Consider the following 15,693-nt stretch of genomic DNA (forward strand, 5'->3'; position numbering starts at 1 on the left):
AATATCACTGGAAAAGGAAATGATGAGAAAGAGATTCAAATACTAAAGTGGAGGAAAATAAGGAGGGAGTCGTTGGTATACTTTGATTTAATTTGTTTAAAATTATTTTTCAGATATATATCTCAATAAAATTAACATTCTTTTGGCAGATTAAAATTTAACCCAAACCTCCACGCAAGTTTTAACCCTCACCCAACAAAGAGATAGTTGATGTTGAATATGGTACTGGTGGTTGTTGGGTATAGTGTTTTGTTTCATGTGTTTTTGGGATTGATGGTTTAGTGTATATGTCTATTGCTAGTGAAATTTGAATTTGTATCCTATTGCACTTCAATTTTTTTTGTAATTTGCCTAATTTGTGTGGCTTTTATTGAGGTTAAAGATAGAGTTTGTGTTTGTGTTACAATTGTAGATTGTGTTGATTTCAACAATAGAGTATGTGATTGTGTTGTTGAGTATCTGTTGTGGGTGCAAATCATGTTGATGATGATGGTGGACTGTGTTTTTCTATAGTTGTATGTGTTAATAATAGTGTTTAGGTTGTTAAGTGTGTTTGTGTTGTAGTTGCATATTTTGTTGATGATGGTGGAGATGTGTTTGTGAAGTATAATGTAGTAATGGTGGAATGTTTGTGTTGTTGAGTGTGTTTTCTTTTGTTATTGCAAGTTTGTTCGTGTTAATAGTAAAGTGTGCTTGTGTAGTTGAGTGTGTTAATGGTGGAGTGTTTCTATTGTTCAATGTCTTTTTGTATTAACAATGGAATGTGTTTTTGTGTTGTTGAGTATGGTTGTGTTGCTGTTACAGTTCTTATACATGCTAATGGTCTAGATTTTGGCCATATCATTTGTAGATTTATGTAATACCTAGTGCAAATTTTGGGTAAATATGTTAAAAGACTTTTGGCCGAAACCATTGTTAACAATGGTTTGGTAAAGCAATTGTTTGAGAAGCTAAAACTATTGTTCTGAAGGATTTTGTAAAGTTCTTGTGAATTGATGTATAGCTGATACTATAACTATAGAATTCACAAATTTTTGTTGGAAAATCTAGTAAATATTATGACATTAATAATCAAAGGATTTCAGTATCTTCTTCAATACATATGATTTTGTTTTCTTTTTCCAAGATTTGAATTCAATTGAGAATTGACATATTATATCTATTTTAGCAATTCAAACATACAAGACATTATATAAATATGAAAATCCAAGAAATTCAAACAAGAAAATACATATTGTATTACTACTTTTTATTTCACTAATAAAGGACATTTAAGTTATTATAATAACTATATAAAAAACACATTAAACAAGGATAAATTAAATAAATAAATCACCTACTAGATTAAGGGTATTTAAGTAATTTTTTAAATCAATAAAATATATAATGACAAAAGGTATAATAGTAAATGTTTTACCAGAGTTACTATCTAGGTGGGAAACTGTTATTAATGCTAATTAAGAATAGAAAGTGTTTTTGCACCATATTCGGATGTGACAAAATGCATACATTATCGTGATTTGGTGATAATTCATGTCTAAACCCAGATAGGATTGGTAATTAGTATATTTAAATATTAAGTAATGTTATATGTATACACACTTTTAATACACAATTTAGATATATAGAGAATATGTTATTATATGACTGGATGTTACTTTATATTTAATTTAAAATTATCCAATCATATATTGACATATAATCAATATATCTAAATTATGTATTAAAAATATATATACATAATTTTATTGTAAAAAATTTTGTTTTCAATTACAGAATTTGTTCAGTGGCTTAATACACTATCCTGGGAAGTTAGAATCTTACACTGTTTTAACTTTGACATGAGATCATCCATCTGTTCTGGCTGCATCTTAAAGCATAATTACACAGATGTTAAGACTAGACAAATAACAAATGCTATGACAAAAACAATGGACTCAACTTATTGGGGATAGTTTTTTGCACTGCATATATAGCATTGTTGACCACCTTCTAATTAAACAATTCATTTTCATACAGCTTCTGTTATCTTCCTCTTGAACTAAACTTCTTATTGGAAGCATTTGTTATATTAAATTTTCTGTATTGTAGTTTCTCTTTTCAATTTTTCCCAGGAAGGAGTCATTTGCCAGGAACTATACTAGCTTCTGAAAGACGAAAAATATGTACACTTTGCATTTAAAGGGATTCGAGGATCGAGAAATGCCGCCAAGGGATGGCCTCATCTAAATTTGGTCTCAATATAGCGGGTGATACGCCTTCCTCAAATCGCCTCGAGTTGCCATATGAAGATGTCTTAGACTAGTCCGAGTTTTTACATACCTATTAATTCCTCTGATGCTGTTGAGAAAGGATTTCTACTGAATCTTCTCAGGGCTATCAAGCAAGACCACTGGATTAAGATGACGGAAAGGTTAAAGGAAATTGTACACTACTTTGAATACCAATATTTGGCAGGCGGTTTCACTTAAGGCGTCTTCTATATGAATTAAAATTCGCAGGCAGAACATATGCATCAGATCTCAGCTTATGGTAAATAGCAATTTCAATCAAGAATCTCACTGAAGATTGATATATTTCTTGACCTGACAAGTTGAGAGATTTTGAAAGATAGACAGCTTTATTGAAAATTTAAAGAGCTTTTGTTTCTCATTTACTCATTCCTTTTCCTGATGATGTGGTTGAAGAATATATTGTTTGTTGAGGCATAATCTTTAATGCAGGATTTCAGCCAAGGATAATCTACCCCATTAGTCCCTTTTCCGTGCCCTTCAATTCCATTTGAAGACAAATTCATACTCGCAACATAAAAAACATGATCACTTTTAGAAATCTGGCTTCATCAAAAACTGTTATTTCCATCATAACTTAGGTGCACAAATGAGATAAACCAAGTAAATCAAGATGGGAAATTTTCATACGAAGAAACCAGCATTTAGGTTGTAGTTTCATCTCCATTGTGCATATGCATATGTGTATGTTTGTATATGCATGTTTTTTCATAATGTTGTGTTGAGATTGCTAGAATTTCATTTTAAAATGCCAAGGCTAGAGTCACAAATCCATTAGTACGCTAGTCTTTTTCTGTAGAGAAAATTACCAAGCACTGTATTTTGTGTAAGTATGACAACCAGAATCATCTCTGATGAAAGTATTGAGCTACTGGTTAGGACCTACGTTTATACAATACAGAGAGGATAGTGGCTTACTGATGCACTTTACCTGCCCATATTCAGCTCAATAAATTTTTTAATAAAAACAAATAAAAACAAAGAACTCCAAGAAACCCGCATTTCTGAACTTCAGAGGATTGTTTCTCATCACTTATGGAAACTAGCTGAGCTCTCCGTTGGCAAAAATCTTCCTTACATTAATGGCAGGGAAAAATAGTAGCCTCAGCATTCTAACATCTGTTGTGAATTGGATCCGATCCTTTTCGAACTTGTCTTTTATCAGATTGATTAGGATCAAACATCGTTGAAGGAGCAGGCGCCAAACTTGGGATGGTTTGCAAATCCTTGAGAGCAGCAGCCTTCAGAATACGCGAATGTCGGACAAACGGCAGCAACTCTTTATCCCATCTGAGAACAAGGTCTATCTTTCTCAGCCCAGAAGCCCTGTCAGGTTGAAGAACTAAAAACCCAATGCAAGCAAGAAGAATGATACCTCTATATACCAAGAGAGCCATGTTTGTGCAGTGCAGATAACAAGAGGGAGACAACAGAGGAATCTCTTGTTTAGAAGTAATAATGAAAGAATGAGTAGTGTGTCTGAGATTGCAGGCTGTATTTCTTCAGGTTTATATGTGGAGGAATAACCCTGAGGATTATCTTTTATGGGATTTGGAAGACTGAAAGTAAAAAGCACAAGGAGGGCCCAGATTCCACAACATGTGGGGAAGCTTTAGATTCACCTCAATCATAAGCCTGCTATTGAAGCAAAAGGCTTTATTAGAAGACTCTGACAGGTTTGAACAAAAAGACATAGTTAGAACACTATCCTTGGGAAGCTAAGCATCTTTTTTCATCTACATCTCCCTATCATTTGCCTTGCTCTTTTTTACCAAAAAAAGACCAATCCTGTTTACTCTTAAACTCGGAAACGCTGCCGAACTTGCCTCACCATCCGACCAATCCTGACATGTTCTGCCACTGCCTCTTTCTTGTCTTGTGTCAAAAGTAAACATTAAAAATGCACAAGACATTCATTATTTTAAGTTGTAGTTTGAAAGATAAAGTGGAGAGTTTTGGATTCAAAGTTCTCCACTTCATCTCAAAATCAAACTTTTACTAATTTGGTATACCCAATATTTTATCTGTTCGAACTAAGCAATTCAGTCCTAAAAGGTCAGTCTGATTGGAATATGGTTTCTATTCATTAAAAAAAATTATTATTAAACAATAAAGGAATATAAAGAAGCTTAAACTTTTGAACAGGGAAGATTACAAAATTGATATACAGGGAGAATTAATGTTGTAGTTAATTAAGTGCTTTTATGATTATGATTAGAATAACTTTAGTGGGTTGGCTGTGAGAAGCAAGCTGCTGCTATTAGGCAGAAACAGTTAGAAAAAAGCCATTAAAAGTAGAGATGTTGGATGAAGAATGAAGAATAGTAAATCCTTCAAAAAAAAAAAAAAACAATGACTTGCTTTATTATAAACAACTTTAGAATTCCAAGCTCTTCTCTCCATGCAACAAAAAATAACAGTCTTGGTTCCTTGTGCTAAATGGATTCCCTTTATGCTTTTCTTTGGATTGTCCTTCATTTAAAGTTTTCAAAGAGAGCAACACCCCCATCAGGCCTTCTCTAAATTTGGCCTTTATTTTTTGTTTTTTCTTTATTTTTCGTTTACCTATGAAGACCAATAGACCATTTTATCTCTTTTTTCTCAATTCAAATAAGCAAGCAAGCCTTGCCTTGCCTTACTTTAGTGGGGTTTTGTATAGTTATTCGTAACGTTCAATGTATAAAAACCAGAGGGAAGAAACCCAGATGCTTCACCAAAATTTTATCTAAGTTTGTGACCTTGAAATTGTATAATTTTCATATATAATTTATTTTTATTTGATGAAAAGAGAGAATATGGGGACCGGTCATGGTCATAGACTAACAACTGGTTACATGCTCTAAATAGAGAGGGGGCTTTTGCTTTTAAGCACCATCTCCATGCCATCTTAAAGCAAAAGAAAATTAATGAGTTGTTGCTTTCAAAATCCATTCTTGACTATTACATTTCACTTCGAAATCTTCTTTCATTGTGCAGCATCATTAATTTCATATTTTTGTCTTTAAAAGGTAGCTTGAGATATAAAAGACGAGACTTCATATATAAAAGACTATAAGTTCAAATCTCTCCTATGATATTTCATAATTAAATTCTTAATTTATATGATTTAATGATTATAAGATCGATTATTAAATTTAAAATTTGATCTATCTAATATAATTAATTCTCTCAACAAAATGATATGATTTAAGTAAGGGTTTTTCTTTTTTTAAATTCATGTTTTTTTGGATTCCTAGGTTATGTAAAAACAGAACATGATATAAAAGAATGCTAATTACAACTTTAAAAATAAGATCCAAGGTTAAATGCTCCATCACAATCATTCTCTCTGTCCCAAAATAATGAGAAGGGTCCATCTCTATGTAAAGCCAACTACTCTTGATAGATCATGGACATCTTGTCTTGGCAAATACGGCAAAAATTTTGGACTTTTATCATCATTTAGCTTTATAGACAAGAATAATTATGGCCCCAGTCAGGACAGACACATTGTTGTGGAGGCCGTGAAGAAAAATATATTCTATTGAGAGCTGAAGATTACTATTGGTGCAAACTAATTAGTAGTATTTAATTAGATAATTTTAAAATATAAAATATAAAATTATATTATTTAATTATAAATTATTATTTTTATTTATATAAATAAGTTTGTATGTATAGTTTTGTGAGCTGAATCATGCAGCATTTCATTTTAGTGAGACTCTATCGTGTTGCAAAGATTGACTTGTCAGTGCTGTTTAAGTTAAAATAACTACAAGCAGTGCTGTAATCTTTGAGGAAATTCCGAGAAATTTAGACATCGAATGAACCTAAAATTATTGAGAATATGTAATCTTGCAATCCATTGCAAGATTATTAGAAACAAACATTAAAGAAAATAATATCCTTGTTAAGTCAGTTTGACGCCTGGAATCTCTCAGAGAATCCAAGATTTTTTTAAAAACTAAAACAAGTAATATTTCTTTGAGGGAATACAAGACCTGTTACCAAGAAAAAGAGACTGCAAAAAGGTATTAAAATTGTTGGATAAACTCGACAATACATAAAGACAAATTACTCGAATGAATCTCATTCGGATTGCTTTATAACATGCAATTAACTTGGAAGGAAGACTTAAATCTTGATTACATTATAATGTGTTTCGTAAACATAAGTATATCCAGAAAAGTTGGCAAACAGGGTTAAAATCAATCTGAGCAAAGCCAAAACAATATCTACCTTGAGATCAATTTGAACTAAAAAAAAAACACTTCAAGATCAACTCGAATCTAAAAAAACCATTTCAAGATAAACTTAAAATCGACAAATAGAAACTCAAACATGCTAGAAACAATTTAACTCATCATTCAATTTGTGTTAAATTGAATTCAAATATTCAAATAAGTTTAAACTTGATTTATTTATAAAAACAAGTTCAATCCTTAATTTAAACTTTGACTTGTTCGCATCAAGTTCAAATTTGAATTGAATCCAACCCTCATGGCAAACATAGTAATGTTAAACGGCAAAGCAGCCATGCTGACCCTGCAGAAACAATAAATTCAGCAGCTATGCGAATCCATCATTTATGTACAAACATTACCATGGAAATGCACACTTGAAAAAGGCAAAAAAATATTGAGTTTGTAGGATTTTCTCAGCACAACAAAATTAGAGGTTCAATATGGCATGCAGAGAAATACAGTTTTAACCATTTTCGTTTAACTCCTGGTAGCATGGCTGCATCAGCAAGACAATGTACTCGTATACATCATTGGCCTCTCTCGACAACAATCATCATCGAAAAGGGAAACCATGTTATTGGGGTGGCTCCTGATGGGGGGTCACTGGAGGTCCTGGTGCTATTGTGAAATGCAAACCCCGGCGTTGCCCTGCTTGAAGCATAAATGCAACTTCGGTTGCTGCAAGTGCTGCTGCTTCCTGATTAAATACATATAAAACATGAGAGGAAATTAACAAATAAATAGTAAGAGTCCGCCAAATACCATAAGCTTTGTTTCCTGAACATATTCTTTAAATGACGATTTATTTCACGATTCTCCTGATAAAGATAGAGCCTGAAACTAACCTGTCTTTGCCTTCGGCGCTGCAATATACTGACAGCCCATGCCATTATATAACATGGAAGAAGAAAACCAGCAGCCCGGAGCAAGAAAAGCTGTCCAGCAGAAATTGTTTAATTAAAAAGGATAACTGTACATTACTCAGAGACAATGAAAATTCATATCCAACATACAGAGAAAAATGTAGATGCGTCATCCTCTCCATCTGTATTGGTGAGAGACAATGCATGCCTCAAGAGAAGCAGAGCCATTAACTGCAATAAAAGGGGAACCCTAATAGTCATTTATCACACTAAATGTGAAAAGAATTATTGTATCAGTAATTGACAATAATCATCGAAAAGATACTAAATTTCTCCAATTGTGAGTATAAAGTCCTGGCCCAACAACCTGGAGCAGGTTCTGGACCAAACACAAATTGATTCAGTGATATTAAAAACAAGACATGGACAAAACCAGAGTAAAAGAGATGCATAAAATAAGAAGCCATTACCAGAGACGAATATTATTAACATTTTCTGATGAGCATGTCTGATATAAAACATTTTCAAAAATAAAATAAACAAAAAAGATAGATTATTCTATATGCCTTGAGCAAATAATTCTGTGTACTACAATATAATAAAACTCATAAATTTCTTTTCATGAAAGAATAATTGTCTTACAATCAGGGCAGCAGAGCGGCAGAATGCAGCTCCACTAGCATTGCTATCAGCATATTCATCGTAATCAGCCTCTAGCAAATGGCGTTCTGCTGCTGCCATTGCCAAAATTCGAGGATCATTCAAGTCCAAGGGAGCACCAGAGACTGTCCAAGGCTCACTGTGTAACAAATTTGAGAAAACAAATGAACAGACTTTTAAACATTGAGCATAAAATAGCCAACCAGCAGAAGTGTACTATTCCATTTTTAATATTGATTTACGAATGGAGAAGTAAAATGAAAACTTTGATATCTTGACTGGACCCCCACTTTTGCCTCATATGAATATGCAATGAACCCCAATGTATATATTTTCAGTAAGCAAAAGGATCACAGGAGGCATAGAGACTAGGAATCCAACATCGAAAGCAAGCTAAGGATTCAAGTACTTGTAGAAAATAGATTGATATTTATCAATTGAGTCCTTCAGATGATTCCAAAAAAGTAAATACATTATTAAATGAATAACAGTAGGACAATGGGACCAAGCCTATGTATGATTAAAACTTGCCTGATATCAATTGTAGCATCTTCTGACTGAGGGAGACGTGGTGGAGCAGTATAACCAGGTTGGTAAGGCTGTTATAACAAAAAAAATTTAAGGCAGCTATAAACAGATCAATTTGATAATCAACTTATACCAGAATTACTTTTAACTTACCAAATCTAAACGACCAAATAACCTTTCAACAAATGAATAAACAAATTATTTAGCTATACTACACATATACATGTCAAGTGACAATTACAACTCGCTAGATATTACATGGAAATCAAGTATAAAAGCTCAAAGACATGATGAGAGAGACCATAATAACAAACCCCTTTACTGAAACTGAAAAATAAGCATTAATATTATACACGTGATGCCAAATTTCAATTTTAAAAACACCAGAAAGTTCTGAAAGAAAAAGTAATATTATCTTACACTAAAACCAAATTACAATGTTAATAAAGAACAATACTATGTACACACATTTTAAATACATAATTGAGCACATAGATGATGCAGTCATCATATGATTGGGTGTTACTTTATCCGTAATTCAAAATCACCTAATATATAATAACACATCATCTGTGTACCTAATTGTGTACTCAAAAATGTATGCACATAATTTTATTGTTTAAAAAAATCCAGAAAAAGAGTAGCAAAATTTTGAGATCCAAAACAAAACAGCCATACCTGTCATTCAACACAATCATGAATTTCAAGGTAAAATGCTTCATGGAGCAAAGAATCCATGCAGGTCAACCAAAGTGCATTAAAATGTCGACATTCAAAGGGGAGAAGAAGAAGATGGAAAAAGAACATTTTTAAGAGGCAGAAACTGAATATGCATGCAACTATAGAGAGATGTTAAATTAAAAAGTAATCTCTCACTCAAAGGGAAAGGAAAAAGAACACATATAGGACTATTCAATCAATAAAAACTTTATACTCCAATTACAAGTTGATAATTTTGCGCTATGCCACAGAGAATAATCTTAATAATCATTCAAGTAATGAACAATGCAAAAACACAAAAATGTATGCGTAATTTTAAGATTTCTTCATATCTTCCCATTTTACCTAAGATTTCTTATTAAATATAATGACTCAAATAAGTTCACTGATTTTCAAGCATGATGCAACATAAAAAACTTCTCAACATTTTCAGGAAGAAAGTAAAAAAGTCTAGTTCACCAAAAAATATCACCAAATCATCTTCAATGTATAATTCATTTAGAAAGTACGAGCACCAAGTTCTTTGGTGTCGAGCAATCCAATTGCACGTGCAATTTTCATCAAGACAGAAGAGAAGTCATCCTAGCGTTTAGCCTCCTTTCCCCTCCAACACCAGGAAACTAAAGAAACCATAGTCTTGGATTATTTTTTAAAACAAAAAACATGCTTCAAACTATATTTCTAAAAACACCATATCCCCATAAGAAGATAATATATCATAAAATAAACTTCTGCCATGATTAAAACATGCCACGTTACAAGGTATATCAAAAGTCATCCAACATAGTACACTTAGACATCTAAATCAATAACTTCAAAGGCCTGCAATTTGATTTGAAGTTATACTTGACCAAGAAAGAAAAAGTGAAAAACCATACCTTTTAAGACCAGACCAGTAACGAAGACACACAACTTATACTTATAAAACTTGAAAAAAAAAAAAGAAAGCACATATCTAGTAGATCCCATGATCTGCATAAATGAAACAAGAATAGAAATATCGTAAGGCACCAGCATCTTACCTGATGACAAATCTCACAAGTTATATCCCCTTTCTCATTGCACCAACGCTGCACACATTTCCTATGGGCAAACTAGATAAACAAAGCATGTAAGCTTCAGGGATGACCCTATGAAACATAAATGTCCGAAACAAATTAAAATATATGTAACGTAAAATAGCATAAATCTACTACTCCATTGTACACATGTAAGTGTACACTGAACAACAAGAAGATATTTTCAAGCATGCTTTAATCAGATGTGCTTTGTGGGTGTGTGGGTGTCAGTATTCTCCCTGAGCGAGGGAACAGAAATTAATATCATTAAATACATAACATACAAAAAAGACTTTCAATTACTTGAGACTAATAAAAATCCTTCATGAGAAAAATGACAGAGCATAAAACCTTGATATAGTTTAAGCCAAATCCCATCAGAACAATTTCAAAATAGCATAGATTAGAAAGATTAGTACCTTCAAACTGCCACTGCAAGCACATGGAACCTCCAAATTCTTAATGCTATCCTCCTCCTGGCATATGCGACATTCCACCATTTGAATAAGTGGTTCTTCTTCTTCAGATACACCATGTTCTCCCACTCCCTCAACATCAAGGACATGAGCTGGTGGATCAGCAGTGTGAGAACTGGAACCCTCACTGGATGATCCTGGAGCATCATTCCCTTGCAGGGAATGCAAATTATCAGGTGTTACAAGGTGGTCAACACACAAAATCAGGTGATCACTCATTATTCCTGTCATGACACACCAGAAAAAACCAATAATACGTTTTAGCAAAAACAATATGCCAAGATACAATCACAATTCACCAGTACATAGACTTCGCAACTAAGTAACAAACTTCAAAACTCTTAACACTACGTGGTCAACCACAAAGAACTAAAGATCATTACCATTTTCAATGCCATAACAAAAATACATAAGTACCACAAAATGTCAAAAAATTTACATATAAAAACCAAACGCTCTAATCAACCATTACAAACCTTTAACAGTTCAAATAAATCCAAAAAAAAAAACTGATTTTTTTCCAGCTGTAATCACCTCCCTGTACAAAAATTTCTCTCAGCTATTTTTTAATTTTCACCAAAAAATTATTATTTTCCTAATCTTCTCACCAAACTGAAAACCCCCAATACAAATTCCAAAACCCAAAAAGCACAAAAGAAGACAAATCCATCTCATCATCACACAACCCAAACCCCGAAGATGAAAATTCGCAATCACAATCAAACTATAACGAAATCGAAGATTACTGAGGCTTAAAGGAAAATTAATAATATAAAAATACTAAAATTGAAAGAAAATACCTGCAAATGTGATTGTAAAAATCTGACTATTGATTCTGCGAACTAGTCTACGCCTTTGAAATGATAAAATTGAGAGGTTTTTGTCCTTATGCATTTATATTTATACAAGGAGCGGTTCGGTTTAAACGAAGCTGAGTAGGCTCGGAAACGTCCGTCCAAAGATAAGTTGATGTCACCGTTTGTCAGAGAAACACTGTTTGCTTTTGTCGTAACGGAGGACATCATAATTTTTAGAAACTTTTAAAAAATGGAATATCGGTTGAAATATAAAAAATGAATTTGATCAAATAATTTTTTATTAGTAAAAATTATAGATTATCTTGAATATTATTAAATATAAAATTATTATATTTTGAAAAATTCTAATCCAATAAAAAATATATATACTTTGGAAAGAAAAAGAGGAGGCGTTACTTTACGGGGAAAATACCTAGGCCTAAACTTGACTCATTCCTGGAAATAACGTTTAATAAATTAAATTAATATGAAACCGAAGTGAATTTTCTGGTAAGATATTACTTTCAATGGCTTGCTTGACTTTGACTGTTCTTTAAAGAAAGTAGCATGGAAGTCTTATGCCTTTATTTTCAGAAATTAATTGCCTACCTGGCCACGCCGTTAATTGACACGTGGACTCAACTACACAGGAAAGAGATTCTATGATTAGATAAGATAATATGGTGGTGAAGGGTGATACCGGGCAGAGTTAGGCGTTGTGTTGCAATGGATGGGCAAAGAGTATGATTTGATTCTTGCAAACAGAAAAAATTAAAGGCCGCATCCCACGTCTAAGTTTGATTGTAAAGATAAATATATATTTATAAAATTTTAAATATTTATTTATAATTTAATTTTTGTTAAAATTTTTAATTAAAATTAGTGTAATATTATTATTTATTACAAAATTTAAAAAAATTAAAGTTTTATCATATTTTCTTTCTCATATTTAAGAATTTCATAATTTTTTTTCTATCCAAAGTTTCTAAGTTTCGACAAGTAACTATTTTACCCTTGAATCCTTAGGGTAGCAAAGCTTAATTTAGCCAAAGTATGTTTTAAGCTTTGATTTTGCCAAGACACTTATATCTTCAATATAGTTTAAATTAACAATTTGTAAGGGTCACGTAACAATTATCTAATTGTTAACTAAGTCTACCAATATATAAAGCCAAAATTAGTTCATTTTTGGAGATATGAACTCATTTTGAGCTAAAACACTTCTCTTACTTTTTTTTTTTTACTCTAAAATTTCGGTCATAACTTAATTTGTTTGGTTTGGTGGACTTTTTTGGAAGTTTGATAAGTGTGAAGCTATTCTCTATCATTTTATATCAAATACATTATTGTCACATGCATAAGGATGTGACATGCATATTGTTTTTCATCAATTTTTTTTGTATTGTGTTGATATAAAATCAAGCTTGGAGTAGGTAAAAATTTAACCTTCTCCATATATGTTTGTATTGTGTTGGTTCTTACATCTTTGTCACATGCATATTGTTTTTCATCAATTTTTTTTCTTTGTCAAGTAAGTATGTATTATAAACACGGCAAAACTGAAGTCAAGCGACATCAGACAAAACAACTTAAGCTCGGTAGCTTAGAGAACAATCACCAAAAGAAAGCACCGGACAAAATTGTTTCTTCACCATATTTTTTTTCCCCTCTTCGGTTATGATGATCATCTAAAGATGAATCAGAAAGTCGGTGACCATCTCCGATAGACAAATCTGTATCTAGGATTTTTAAATTTGAGAAAAAATATGATAAAATTTTAATTTTTTAAAATTTTTATTTAAATAATGATTTCATCTCTAATTCTAACTGTGATTTTTAACAAAAATTGAATCATAAATGAGTGTTTAGGCTTTTTAAATTTTACATATATATGTTTGTCCTTACATTAAAATACATGTTTTTCTTGACATTTTGGCCCACTTTGTACCAAATGCTTTCAAAGTCAAACCATATTATTAATATTTACTATAATAATTTGTAATTAGGCTTGTTTATTTATAAACACACTTTAACGGAGGCTAATTTAGTCAAATGACTTCTTAAATTTGTGTTCAAAGATAGATGATAATATGTGTAAAGTTGTAAACAGGTATGCCAATTAGGCTAGATAACCTAAGACTCGATTCATCATTTAAAGAAAAAAAAAAAAGTCTTTGTCAAGTGAAGACGTTTGGTCTAACTTCAATTTAATATTGGCCCGAAGTTCAATTTAATTTTGTGAATTAAGCTTGAACCAACATTCTAAAGTAAGAATGGATAGACTTGAAGATTGAGTGCAAAATTTGTTTAGGCTCAAACTTAAACAAGTAAACTCAGTTCAATAGGCTAGATTAACATGCCTTTATGTAGAAGAGATGTTAATTTAAAACCTATGGGAAAGTTGAGGGATTATAACCTACACACATGTTGTCAACCAAAATTATAATTAGGGTTAAAAATAAGGTCAAAAGACTTTTATTCTCACTCAAGGGTTAATTCGTTTCTAAATAATCATTCACGAGATTTCAAAAACTCAAATATCCACTTATTATTTAACTTTTATTAAAATTTTTAGTTAGTTATATGAATAAAATCATCATTTTATCATTAATATTAAAATAAATAAAATTATATTTTATTTTCCTCAATTAGTTTAAAAAAAAAAAACTATTTCTCTCACCCAAAAATTTAAAAAGTTACATTTTTCCCATAAGATCTGACTTTTCTAGTTCCGACGACAACTCTAAGAAGGTGGTCAATTGGCCTTCCCACCACCTCCCTCCCCAATAGTTTCCCAACATGGAAATCATCGAAAATCTAACTGAAATGGTTAGACGACGTTATACAAATTTGTAAATTATTCAACCATCTGTGCGTTAGTCAGACGATACACAAACATGTGTCATCATCTGTGCATCATCTGATTGATACATGGAAGTTCGACAATGCATAGATCCGTTCGATGTCACACTGATCTGTGTGACATCGTCTAGTCATTTCGATTAGATTTTCAATGGTTTTCACTTTGAGAAACCACCAAGAAGGTAGGTGGTGGGAAGGTTAACCAATGGCCTTCCTAGAGTGGTCATCGAAACTGGAAAACCAATATCTAGGGGAATGTAACTTTTGAAACTTTTTGGGTGGGAAGAAATTGTTAGTTTTTTTTTTAAACTAAAGAGATAAAATGGATATAATTTTAGTTATTTTAATATTAATAGTAAGATAACAATTTTACTTTTACAACTAACTAAAAAATTGAATAAAAGTTTGATGATAGGTGAGTATTTGGGTTTTTAAAACTCTGAGAGTAGATATTTGGAAACATACTAAACCTTGGGTTGGAATAAGTCTTTTGGCCTAATAATAATGTTATGTGGTTAAAATTTCTTCTCAATTTAACTTATGGAAATGACTCCCGATGATGACTATCGACTAGCAAACAAGTATTGTCCTAACCCATAACTTGCTAGATAAGTCTTGGGTAAAATATATTTTCTTCTAGAAGCTATGAAACAGAAAATGGAGATTAAATATGTCATGATTTTCATAATCCACCAAACATTAATTAGTTGCTTCGTATTGTCAATATATTATTCTTTTTAGTTTCGACAATCATGATTGAATTACAATCACTTTCTTATCATATCAGGACTAATATAACACTCATCAAGTCATTAGCTATCTTAGATAGATTGCATACATGATCTAAACTTTCACTAACATTATAACACCCCTTCGGAACTCCTACTCGTATGAGAAAGTTGCTACTAACTCTTAGCTTAAACATAGCATTAAATGGGAAATTACTTAAACAAAATCAACATTATCAAATTGCCCTTCATATTAAACAACCAAAAATCATAGAAGTGTCAAAACATAATAAAAGAAATATCATCAAGATGTGTACAACACATAATCATAAATAATATCATAAAAACATCTCAGGCTAGTGTCAAAACTAAGCCGAAGGTCATATGTATAATTATAATATAATTATAAGTATATTAATCTTTTACTATCTTTTATGTTTTCTCTTCTTATATATTCATCTTCTCATGCTTCTCTTATCTTCACGAC

General features: G+C 31.7%; 1 protein-coding gene across 2 annotated transcripts; it reads right to left on the bottom strand.

The window, feature by feature from the left end:
* Positions 1-6,783: 6,783 nt before the first annotated feature.
* LOC123211964 lies at positions 6,784-11,773 on the bottom strand. Of its 2 annotated transcripts, none has more exons than XM_044630955.1 (8): positions 11,620-11,773; positions 10,763-11,043; positions 10,308-10,379; positions 8,569-8,636; positions 8,020-8,176; positions 7,528-7,608; positions 7,360-7,449; positions 6,784-7,211 (listed from the first exon to the last, which is right to left on the bottom strand). In XM_044630955.1, the coding sequence occupies exons 1-8, from the start codon at positions 11,711-11,713 to the stop codon at positions 7,089-7,091; spliced, it is 966 nt and encodes a 321-aa protein (XP_044486890.1). In that variant the 5' UTR covers positions 11,714-11,773; the 3' UTR covers positions 6,784-7,088. The 2 variants fall into 2 exon arrangements, with proteins under 2 accessions (XP_044486890.1, XP_044486891.1); XM_044630956.1 differs by having other exon boundaries at positions 11,624-11,713.
* Between the last annotated feature and the right edge of the window lie 3,920 nt (positions 11,774-15,693).

The sequence above is a fragment of the Mangifera indica genome, chromosome 3, assembly GCF_011075055.1.
Source record: "Mangifera indica cultivar Alphonso chromosome 3, CATAS_Mindica_2.1, whole genome shotgun sequence".
NCBI lineage: Eukaryota > Viridiplantae > Streptophyta > Magnoliopsida > Sapindales > Anacardiaceae > Mangifera > Mangifera indica.

Bases quoted from the DNA above. Each gene is read 5' to 3' on its own strand.
- LOC123211964 (XM_044630955.1), bottom strand. From the start codon at position 11,713: ATGCATAAGGACAAAAACCTCTCAATTTTATCATTTCAAAGGCGTAGA. The intron at 10,380-10,762 runs GTACTAATCTTT...TTGTTTATCTAG, and splicing joins CTTGCAGTGGCAGTTTGAAG to TTTGCCCATAGGAAATGTGT. The intron at 7,609-8,019 runs GTAAGACAATTA...CTTTTATTGCAG, and splicing joins GCCGCTCTGCTGCCCTGATT to TTAATGGCTCTGCTTCTCTT.